The sequence below is a fragment of the Zeus faber genome (assembly GCF_960531495.2).
Source record: "Zeus faber genome assembly, chromosome: 1".
Taxonomy (NCBI): Eukaryota; Metazoa; Chordata; class Actinopteri; order Zeiformes; family Zeidae; genus Zeus; species Zeus faber.
Genome location: NC_137193.1, coordinates 27577325 through 27589824, shown reverse-complemented (window position 1 = coordinate 27589824; position 12500 = coordinate 27577325). Strand labels below are relative to the sequence as shown.

At 46.0% G+C, this 12500-nt stretch overlaps 1 protein-coding gene across 5 annotated transcripts in view; it reads right to left on the bottom strand.

The window, feature by feature from the left end:
* col16a1 (collagen, type XVI, alpha 1) overlaps positions 1–12500 on the bottom strand; it is an 82454-nt gene that overhangs the window by 68708 nt on the left and 1246 nt on the right. For all 5 annotated transcript variants that reach the window (XM_080004716.1, XM_080004719.1, XM_080004718.1 and 2 more), the window contains exon 2: positions 6530–6659. In XM_080004716.1, coding sequence (XP_079860842.1) covers positions 6530–6620 — 91 coding nt within the window. In that variant the 5' untranslated portion in view covers positions 6621–6659. The remainder of the gene's footprint in view (positions 1–6529; positions 6660–12500) is intronic.

Here is a 12500-nt window from a genome sequence, read left to right as displayed (position 1 = left end):
ACACAATAATCCTGCAGATTACCACTCTAATTGGGTTAAATTAAAGCGGTAATCCAATCTAATAAAGCTTTTAAGTCAGCCAGAATGGGAAATTGAATGTTGTTGCTTTGTGGTTGCAAAGCCAAGCTCATATGGATGTGTGCATCTTTGTTCAGCCCGCTTTATTTGGAAAAAGAGAGGCTAAAGAGAGATAATTTTTCTCCTTCTTGTCTGCAAAGAGACAAGATAATATTTCAGGGAAGGGGAGAGCAGGGTTGGAAGAGCTTCAAAGCTGAATTACCATTCAAAAGATGCCTCCCAACCCCGTGCAGCAGCACATACACAGACAGCTTTTCTGGAGCTCACACCGGGAGGAAATAACCACCGACTCAAGTCCTATCAAGTTCCCCTAAAAATGGCGTGCAGTTGATAGAACAACCGCGCCCATCTCATTTTAATTAAGGCTTTAGAATTTTATTTCACAAGGGGGGGGGGAGCCAAGAGAAATGCCGTTCTTTTCTCGTGTGTCACATTCGACGTCACGAAGCCGTTCAAAATGAACGACCCAACACTTCAGTAGAAGCAATGGGAGCCTGCCGCGCGCGCATGGATACTTCACGGTGCCGGTCTTGCCGGTCTCCACTGGTCCTTCAGCGGCCGGGAGCGGCGGGGAGCGTGGGGATCCTCCGCTGTGCTCCCCACGATGCGATCCCCACACTCACAACATTTCAAGGTCCCCATGCGGAAAATAGTCAATAACTTCTGATTTTGGATTGTAAATGGGATGTGAAATGATCGAATGATACACAGATATTCCTGTCTATTTATGCACCAGTGTCTGAAATTCTAATGCCCTTCGCATCGCGCCGGTAAAGGGGCCAAAATGAAAACCTGTCTGTTGCAGGTTCATTAAATCATTCAGTCCCAGGAGAAATTTTGTCCCGGGACTGAATGCCGATTGTACTGCCGTAATGCCGATTGTAACCTTTCCCACTAAAGAGAAAAGCCAGATGTTAGCAGATCTTAGCGGGTTTTTCGTGCAGTGGAAAAAGAGGTAATATAGTGGTCCCTCTCTCCCTTTTTATCCCTCTCACTGACTCCATCTCTCTCACTTTATTACACACACACACACACACACACACACACACACACACACACACACACACACGCTGTCTGGTCTGCCTCAAAAACCTCTTCCACAAAGTCAGCACAAAATCCTCGTTGCAGCTTCACACACACACACACACACACACACACACACACACACACACACACACACACACACACACACACACACACACACACACACACACACACACCTTTCCATCTCTTAGGCATTCCTTGAAGTCGGTTTGGAGATGGTGCCTAATCTCCCTCTCAAGCCACAGTTTTCCTCTGTGTACAACCCCATCGTAGGAACCCTCGTCCCGCCTCCACGCTCCCTCCGTTTCTTGTTCCCTTGCTTTTTCGTTCTTTCTTTGTCTCTATTTTCTTCCACACCGCCCTCTCTATCAGGCGGAGTTAAGAAGTTGAAGGCTTGTCAGGGGGCCGTGGCCAGAAGAACAACAAGAATTTAAACAGCCTGTCTGGGAGAGGGAGAGAGGGAGAGAGGGAGAGAGAGAGAGATAGAGAGAGAGAGAGAGAGAGAGAGAGAGAGAGAGAGAGAGGAGGTGCTTTGCTGCTCTCCATGGAAGCCATTTTCACGGCAAGATATTAAAGTGGTAATTCTTCGGCTTATTTTTTGTCAGTCTATGTATTTGAGTTGTGCTCCTCCATACTGTATGTTTGCTGTTTCCATTGTTGGGGACGGGCCCCACCTTTCCCGGCAAAAATGCCGAAACCGGGCACGCGATAAAGGAAAGGCAGGAAATAAGCTTTTGACATGTTATAACCGGTTACAGTTTTTGTTTTCAGCAAGCGCGGTTTTGCTTGTACTACATTTTAGGGGGAGGGTAAGAAAGGCAGGGGAAATGCGGGGCTAAACAGTTTCGGTTGTCCGCAGTCCATCAAGGCGTTTTGGCAGCCCGATGTACGGCGGAACTGGAACCCCGTTCTGCTCAAGCTGTGATCAAAGGGAGGCGTTTGCTTGTTGACAAGCTAATTAGCAGCGTGTAGTTTTTAAAGTGATTGGATAGTCTTGGCCGGGTCCACTTCCCCATTTGATGGGCTGCACGCGTCTTGCCAAATCAGGTGACGATACGCCCACTGGCAGCCTGGAGGCAGAGCGCTGCAAGCGAGCCCCGGAGGACCCATCCGGCTCAACGGGGTAAAAAGCCAAGGTCTTCAGGAAGAGGAAACCGCTAGCTTGTCGTCCACGAAGATAGCCCTGTGGTTGAAAGAGTCTTGCCGATTGGATTCATTACAGAAGGAGGCGACGGTTGAAGTCGCATGTAGCTGTCACACTTGGCGTCCATTGCGGCCTGCAGTCGTCCTTCCTTCTTCCCTCCACCTGTGACCCCGTTCTCAAGGTTTCTTCCTACCAATGGGTTATTCTGGGAGCTCTACATTTCTAAGGCCAAGGGACGCCGTTGATTTCTATGTTCGAGCTTTGAGACCGTCCCGTGATCAAGGGCTGTAGAAATAAACTTGACTGACTTGACTTGACGTAGGGCTCTCACGATGATAACATTTTAGTTGACTGACTGATTGATGGTCATACTCAATTCTACTCAATACTACACAATTGAAACGTCTTTTTTGTCCATTATACGCCACGATCACAGTCTAAGCTTATGATAGTGTAATAATAGGAATGCAAATGTAGCCTCAGCCAGCGTATTGTGTTCAGAGACACCAGTACAGTACCTCAGCTTAAGCCACAGACTAGATAACCCACAGCCCATTACCTCTCAAACACAGAACTGCATGCATGAAATCAGCTCCACTCTAGCATACTCACAGCTTGAACCTTAAATCTACCAGCTTGCGTATTCACATACTTTTTTTTTTTGTAGCAGAAAACATTTGTTTTGTTCCTTTCTTTCGGGAAGAAGAGGTCAGGAAAGTGCTTGGCATAAAGGATGTGTGTTTGTAGTGGAAGGGTAGTGACTGGATGTGGCTGGTTTACAATATGGCATCCAAGATAATTGGGCTTGGCACGCCCAACCCACCTCTCTCTCTCTCTCTCTCTCTCTCTCTCTCTCTCTCTCTCTCTCTCTCTCTCTCTCTCTCTCTCTGATACACAGTACCGGCAGTTTTTACACACCTTTTACTATTTGGCAGGAGTTTTTCTTGCATACTGGCACTCCTCACAAGCTGCCAGTACCCTGTTCTGGCCTCTCAAGTGGACAAATCAAGTGGACATATTTTATTAAGTCTGAGACGTCTTTTGCATGCGAGCTCTGGCTCGCAGGCTCCGGCTACCCCTACCAAACTGGTCCCGGTTTTCACAATTAAAATGATAATAATAATAATAATAATAATAATTATAATAATATGCATATTTTCAGTGCTTACATAGATGCTTATCATGTTCTGTCCCACTCATAACCTAACCCTGCTTTGAATTGTGCTTTACAGGTAAATTACTTGTTGAGTTGAACTCTCGGGGAGGCAGACCATTAAATGAGCAAAACAAAAGGGCAGAAATCGCACAAAAAAAAACACTCGAAAAAAACAGCTGTCGATTACTGGTATATTCGTCCAATCGCCCAAGCCTAACACACACACACACACACACACACACACACACACAAAGAGGTTCTTCTAGTCGCAGCACGCTGGGTAATGTAGTTGATGTTGCAGGATAAAGGTTGGAAAAAGAATGGAAAAAACCTGGGTGGCAAGGAGTGAAGCAATAGAATGGATGTGGGGATGGGGGGGGTGAGGAAAAGACAGAGGGGGGGGATGGGGAGAGAGAGGGAGAGGGGAAAATGTTGAGTTGAGCTGCAGAGGAGGGAGAACATTCATGGTCGTCTTCCAGATGTACGACTGCAGCTCAGGAGGAGTGGAGAGAAATGGAAATAAGCTCAGTCATTCCCCCCTTTGTAGGCCTCTGGCCCACTTTGAATACATATAAACACACACACACACACACGCACACACACGCACAGACACGCGCACATTTCCAAGACTCATGATGCACATTTGCAACCTCCAATCCAAGTAGGATCAACGTGGTCACAGGCCTTCCAGAGTGTCTACCAAATGTGCAAAACTGGAGAAAGCTCGAATTACACTCCGTATGGGTTTCGAATCATAGCACAATCATCAGGTCCTGGTTCATGAATCCATAACACTTTATTGTCTCCAATGGCACAATAGAAAAGAGGAATAATCCCGAACAAGCTTTTCCTTTGGCTTTTGAAAAGGTACAGCCACAATATATTAGGTCTGTAATTATCTGTAATGTTTCCATAGGTTCCCAGGCCTTGGCTTTCTGCCTGATAAGATGCAGATGACCTAGACCTTTTGAAGGTTTGCGGTCTTGCCGTATTGCAATAATTTGCTTAATTTTTTTGGTGAATTTTAGCTTGAGTATTACAAATTCAAAATGTTGCAATTTTACCAGTGGCCTATTCCAAACCAGGGAAACCCAAGCAAACAGGTCCACAGCCCCCTAGGGGTTGGTGAAGGAACTGCACCTTTCTTGCCCTTTTTCCTTTCTAGAATCAATGTAATTGTTACATCATCACATGCTTTTATTATGACTATTTTTACGAATTTGTTTTTGATAACATCGAAACAGGCCGTCCCCATCTGCACTCTAGCACCCACTAGTGGTCGCGCTACCCCCAAAAGAGGGACCCAGAACCACAGGTTTGGAACCACTGCTATAAAAACAATATCTATGTGACATAAACCTAGCTGGCGCATCCTGTAAGTGATGCGCTATGATTTTTATGGGAACCAGTCGAAAGCAAAGCGAGGGAAGTTTTAAATAAATAGTTTGGAGTTTCGGTCACTACGGGGCCGAAATACTGCGGCTCCTCCACAGCAGTTTTACTCCATCCAGCTTTCCTAATGTCAGCAAATTGCTGGCTTGTAGAGTTTTGGAGGCGGCCCGGGAATAATGTGCGTGTGTAAATGCATTTGTGTGTGTCTGTGTGGTGTGTGTGTGTGTGTGTGTGAGTGTGTGTGTGTGTGTGTGTGTTTGTGTGTGAGTGTGTGTGTCTGTGTGTGTGTGTGTGTGTGAGTGTGTGTGTGTGTGACATGCTTTGCTGTGACAAAGTGTTTGGGCTCCAATTGAGAAAGCAGTTTTCCTTCACACTGTGTCCCAGACTCCCTGGTTGGGAACCTCCCCAGGGATGGGGGGGGAGAGGGTGAGGGGGAGGTGCCTGCGTCGACGGTGTGTTGGGGATGTGTGATGGTTCAAGAGGAAGAGAAAAATCGAATAGAATAAAAATACCCACACGCACACACACTGCAAATGTCCTCAGTTTGCCTTCTCTTAATTCATTTTACTGTCTCTTGTGTGAGTTACAGTACACACCCCCACACACACACACACACACACACACACACACACACACACACACACACACACACACACAATTGTCCATAGACAAGCGTGAACGCAGACATTTTCGGAAACACACACACACGCATGCAAATAAGAATCTACACACACACACACACAGTAAATACACACACCACATATACCAAAATCACACACACACTTAAAATTATAAACTCAAACTGATTATGAAAGGGGGTAACACCACAACACATCATAAACACACACACACACACACACACACACACACACACACACAGCCCAACCATACTCCCACCACCAGCCGCAAAAACAAGGATGAGCTGCAATTACACCCTATTCCCTCCGCAGCCCACACACACACACACACACACACACACACACACACACACACACACACATACGGACACAGACACACAAACAAACACACACACACACACACACACACACACACACACACACTCACATACACACACTCACACAGACACACAAACACACACACACAGACACACACACACACACACACACAAATGCACACACACACACACACAGACACACACACACACACAGAATAAAACTGAGATTGAAAAGTTTTCTACTGATGTGGAAAAGGTCATTTTACGACAGCTTGAAAGGGAATTTTCTGAAATTCTGATTCCAAGAATGTTTGGAATGTGAAGAATTAAAAAAAAAATGTTTTATTCCTTTCCAGTTATAGCGATTGTCCAGTTGAGGTTGTTGCATTGGAAAGTAGTTATCAATTACAGTACAAATAGCCAGAAACTTCCAAAAACTGCTCCTGAGGAGGGTTATGTGAAATGTGTGTGTGGAGGGGTGAATGTGAGGTCAAATTTCAAAGCGCCTTCGCATCCGCTGGACCACAGAGGGCGCCGTTTTCCATTTTCAATTCCCAATGAGAAACGTCGGGATGTTGATATAGTGAACGATTGATTCCTCCATTACTTGAGATTTCCTTACAGTGAGATCTTCCCGGTGCGAACTGAACGCAAGATCAAATATGATTTAGCTCCAGCACCACACAAACGCAAAAATCTGAAAATCCAGGATGTGGGCGTTCCACCATCCCAGACGAGATAGGGTTTTTGCTGGTCTCACCTGGTTCTGGTCCTGGCACCGCTTCTGGCGTCGTGTCACAGGATCCGAGTCCGAGGGTCAGCAGAGCCAGCGAGGAGCAGAAGAGCCACATGGTCCAAACCCCCTGGAGACACCTCCACTGGGCCGCGAGCTGCCAGACGCAGGAAGAACAATATCATTACTCTCTACATTTCCCCAGCACGCCACCCGACATTTTGATATTGGCCATTTTCTGTTTTTGACAGCTGCGAATTTCCGCTTTGACTGCCGATTAGCCGTCGATGTATATTTATGAGGCGGGTGTTCTAATTAGTGGGCGGCAGCGCTGGTTTTGCGTTTGGGGCATACAAATGAAGACCCAATGTCTCTGCCGTTACGCAGCATAACTTCATAAAGTCTGATGACAATCATTATGCAGTCCATCTGGACGGCCTCTAGACCAGACACCTGCGGACATGCACGTACCTAAAACCAAAAACAAACACACACACACATATATGCATGCATATACCTTCACCAAACCTACACAGAATAAGGAGTGAAGAGAACGGCGGTGAATCACCGGGATTTACATGCGGGCTGGTTTGGATCCACATGGACCAGAACACACAAACACATCTGGAGGCGATTCCGTGGCTCCAGTGCACCAGATGCTTCCACGTGGCCCCGACAACAAGCGCACTCACACGCACACAAACACACACACACACACACACACACACACACACACACACACACACACACACACACACACACACACACAACACACACACACACACACACAAACACACACACACACACACACACACTCATATGTAGTCCATGCCACGTGTAAATAATGCGAACACCGCGCCTCCCCGCGACCCTTGTCGAGCACCTCCCTTGGCGCCCACATGGGTGCACATGGAACTGTACAAACACACTTACACACACACATACTCCTCTACCGCCACGTGCACACGGGCGTGCACGTCTACAAAAGCGCTCAACCTGGACTTGCCTCTCGGCGTCTCACCCCACCCCAGAACTCCACGGTGTTCACAGGTACAGCAGCCGCCTCTGGGCAAGCAGACTTTGTCTCCGTGCACACACGCACAGACACACACACACACACAGAAACACACACACACACAAACACACACACACACACACACACACTCCAACGCACAGGTTTTGGCAAAAGGAAATAACCCACGACCCTCCTGGGGGAGAGAGGGGAAGAGTTGGGGGAGCGAGGACATGATGTGAATACCATCCAGTCTGACTGGCTACCTGGAGGGCTGCTGCTATATATACTGTATATAAATATATATATATAGGCCTTGCATATATACATACATTTTTTCGTGATCCACTCTGGTGCACATAGCAACTGTACAGACTCCCTATATAGTCATGTCAACTTGTAGAATTTCCTACTTTGGTCAGAATGTGAATTATTAATACTGAGATTTATTGTTGAGAGTACATTTTTTATTATTATTGCCCACTGTTTTGATGTGTGCCGCTATTGCATCCCAATTACCACAAATATTGCACAAAAATCCAAAGCCCCAATCTATCTATACATCTATCTATCTAGCAATTTATCCATCTGGAAATATAGGATCGAGGGTCTAAGATTACAGACATCCAAAATTTACGTGACGCCGATGGAACAGCCGCGACTCCACTGGCTCCACCCTTTATTCATACATCTCCATCAGGTGAGGGTGGTACTGGAGGCCAGGTTGCCGCGTGTCTGCTGCCAATTTTGAAGAATTAAAAAATAATACTAATAATGGGTTTGATTCGAGGTTAGCAGCGTGGTGTTTGACAACGAGGTTAAACACAGAAAATTAATAACACACGAGCAACCGAAAATAAAGCAAAATTATTTGTGTTGGTTTTTATTCTCTCTCTCGCAGTTGGGAAGGGGTGAGAGGTTAATCAAAGCCCAGACTATGCTACACCACGTTCCCAGCTCCAAAACAGAGGCCGTTATTACAGACTTCGTGCCCCACGATCACAATAATAATGGAGTTCAAATGATACACTTCATATTGCATCACAGTCGGCGGAACGCAGGCTTGAAAGAAAGTTACAGCCAGTTGCTATCACCGCCTGGCTAGGCTCCAAAACTATTTCAGAGGCTTCCTATTAAGTCTGGCTACTCTGTCCTTTCTTTGTCCTGTTTTCTCTCTCTCTCTCTCTCTCAGCCATCCAGCCAGGCTAGAAAAGATACGTAAATGCAGGACCACCTGAATGAGGACCACTCCGGTTGGCCCTGGTCCCCGGCTAGGGATGCACTGATTTATCGGCCGTTCATCGGTACGATGTCCGCCTTGTTGACTGCCACCGGCCTATCGGCAAAAAAGTTGACATTCACCGAAGGCAGCGGCACGTTAATCCACATGTGGGATCCACAATGCACTCTTCTTAGAAAATACTTTGACATCCCTCCGGTTTAAAAAAGATGCACAAAAGTGTTTATTCCAAGTTCCACAGGTAACACAAGTCCCCAACGAATTCTTCTTTCACAAGAGTAAATACAAAGGTCAAGTAATAATTCCTTCAATGACGCGACCGCAACGACGGTAGGAAAACATTGTTGCTCCGCCTCTAAAACTCCGTTGAGTCCCAGGGCCCATTAAAGGAGAACGACGACTCAAAGAGCCACTCCAACGAGAGAACGAGCGTTTTTAGTTCAACGTTGTTCGTGTGACCGTGAGGGAGTACGGACAACAGGAAGGACAACAAGGGTCAAGTCACAGTTCGGACTATGGAGAGTGCAGAGGCACAAAAAGGGTAAAAGTGCAATGACTAAATGGAACGAAAGGAAGGACTCAAAAGTCTTCTAAGCTTGTCTATTGTCAACATGATCACCGGTACAGTTTTTAACCCGTGTCATCTATGTAAATACGTATAATGTTCTCTACGTATAATGTGAATGTAAACACCACTTGAATGTATAATTAACACACGTCTAAGATGCTTTGGCTCCTACACCACACATAGACTTCACACAGGGTGGCCGCCCAGGTATATTAACGGTATTTACGGTACAGAGTATTTTTGGCAACCCATTTGAGCATTTATTTTTTATTTTCTTTTTAAATCCGTCTGAGAGAACGACGTCATCCGCGATCGATTTTAGAAGACGTGGTCACGGCGCTCTGCAGAACTCCAAGCAGGAAGTGATGCTGCGTTTATTGAAACTTGTAAACCCTGAAGTGATATTGCGTTCAGGGCAACTCTGAAAATATCGGTATCGGCATCAGCTATCAGCCCAAATGTTATTTTAAACATCGGTATCGGCCCAAAATTTCACAATCAGTGCATCTATATCCCGGGCCCTTGGGTCGTCACAGTCACAGGAGAAGTTGACTGAGCTAGTACAGCCAAGGAGATCGATGCAGACTACCAACCCTTCTAGCAAACTTTTGATATTGTCGATCAATAACTGATCATTAATTAGCATTCACAACCAACATATTGTGGTTGTGTGAACAGAACACCTACTTCCAAGTGTCCACTATGGGTCCTGGTACGTCTTGTGGAGGACAAGAGCGCCGCATCCAGGTAGATAGATGCTTCCAGTGTATAACTCCAGGGCCTGACCGTATGGGTTGCCCAGTTGCCCAGCTGCCCTGGCAATCACATTTGGGTCATTGTCAACCATCTCGTAAGAGCTGATCGCCAATGGCAAACAACAAGGCCAAGTTGTGAACTTTACGTTCTCCTATTCCATATATACTAGGGGTGTCATGATTCCGATTCGAAATCAAAAATTGCTCGGCTCGGTCGGACCACATCCCTCAACGCACACTGCAGCCTCCCACCAGCATAACTCCCGAGGGGGCTCTGTCCCCCTACATTTGTTTTATAATTAGGGCATTTATTACTTTATTTATTGGACCTTATAGTCCATTTATGCCATTTAAACATATTTACAAACGAGGGATGTTAAAATTTGCCGACTAAACAACCGACAGGCTGAAAAATCTGTAACTTTTTTTTGTAATAGCATATTAAAAACATTCGAAAAACTTTAGTGTTTTCCAAAATACTCTATTTAAAATGTTCAAAATCAAATAAAAAACTAAGGTACTCTTTCCCAAATGGGAAAGGGAATGGGTGTGCGAGTGTCCATGGCAGTGACACGGCACCTGCACCGCCGCCCCGCGGTGTGCGCTGCAGGAGGTTTGCTTTCTCACTTTGCGTGCTTTAAAATGGCAACTTGGCATGAGATTCGGAGGGTGTCACAAAACCCCGCGGTGCAATGAAAGTTATGAAAGATCCAATGAATCGGATGAAAGATCCCCTCCGCTCGGCCGGTGTGCGTGGGGGCTCGGGCGCACCTCCACCCGGTCCGTCAGGCGTATATTTACTCATGTATACATTTATATTTGCATTTATTTATATACTTTTTGCTATCTATTCCGGCATTATCATGGCATGTGTGAAAAGGTGCAAGACGGAAATGTTCCTGAATGTACAGTAGCTGCATATGTGTGGATATGTAGTGATTTTGAAAAGTCACTAGCGAGCAGGAAAGGTTAAACTCCAAAGTGAAATTAAATCGTGGATTTGGAAAATCGTGACAGCCAAATTTATACATATGTTTCTCCAAGTTGAGTCACGCTACGCTAAGACCTTGTTGTCTAGTTTTTGGCACAGACTTCATCACCATTGCTCCCTGTTGCAATAGGAATGTGACCTCGGTGCAGCACAAGTTTTACATCGGGGGAAGCCCAATGACGCAGTTCACCAGAAACGTGCCTTTCCCCTTTGGGGAGAACCACCGATTGGCAAAACCAAGACCACAAAGTTATGGAGAGAAACCTTGAAGTCCACATTGTGTAAAGATCTACCAACAAACCGGCTTTGGACACAACCTCCGCCTCATGCTATGAGGTCAAGACCGTCACTGAACCCTCAAGAGGAAGTATCGTGGAGATCGTCCAGAGGTCGAGGTCAACCAGAACCACATGCAGGGCAGTCAGGGAAGACTGGGGCATGGACAGATGGTGGCAAGGGGCGACTGACAAGACATAAAGATCAACATGGATATGATTCCTTCTGGGACGCTAACAGACTGAGACAGGTGAAAGGAAACGGAAAACCTGGAGAGACACGTAGGCATGCGTGTGATTTCACGTGCACACGCACAAAGCATTGGTTCTCGCTCAAAGTGGAGAGCCTCTCGGAGAACACGTCGCAGGCCTGTTTGGACAGGGGAAAGCGGAATGAACAAAAGTAACTAAAGATGCCTTCCGGCTACGACGAGTCACCCCAGATATCCGCTGACCCGAATCAAGAGGAAATCTGCGCACCGAGAGCGAGGCTGGATCCCATCGGTACGACTGGTTGAAGAAAGAAAGAAACTCGATTGAACCGGAGGCAGGTTTTACAAGCCACACTTTATCAAGGTCCTATTTACCTAAGAGTTTGAGATAGAGGAAAAATGTTTAATAACCGAGAAGGAAAGGGATCGCAATGTTTTCAGGGTTGCCTCAACACTTCTCCTTCATTAGCTCAGTGACATCATACAGGACCTCAGCCAGTCCATTCCCTCTCTGGATGCTAGTGATGCAGCCTTCAGCAACTTCACAGCTCTCTGGTTTTCAACAGCATATATTTTACCTTTCCGATAGCCAACTCAACATCCACTACCTACAGGGTAAGCACAGCGGAGTTTAATGGATAATTGGTATTGCCTGAAGCAAGACTTATATGCCATGAATGCCTTTATCACCCAAGAAATACCGAGCTCCAAAGTCCTCCATTCAACATTCAGTATCAGGGTCTTCCTTTTTTTAACATTGTGTTCTGTTTCTTACTGTTTTCTGACACATTTTTGTCCATTTTTATGTTATAGTATGTCACGGTGTAAGGTTATCTCGGACCCCAGAGAGCATAGCCGGCCGTCAAGGTGTCAGCCAATAAGGATCCTTAAAAGGAACAAATGAAAGCATTACTGCGTGTAACAAAAGGATTAAAGCACTTTTAA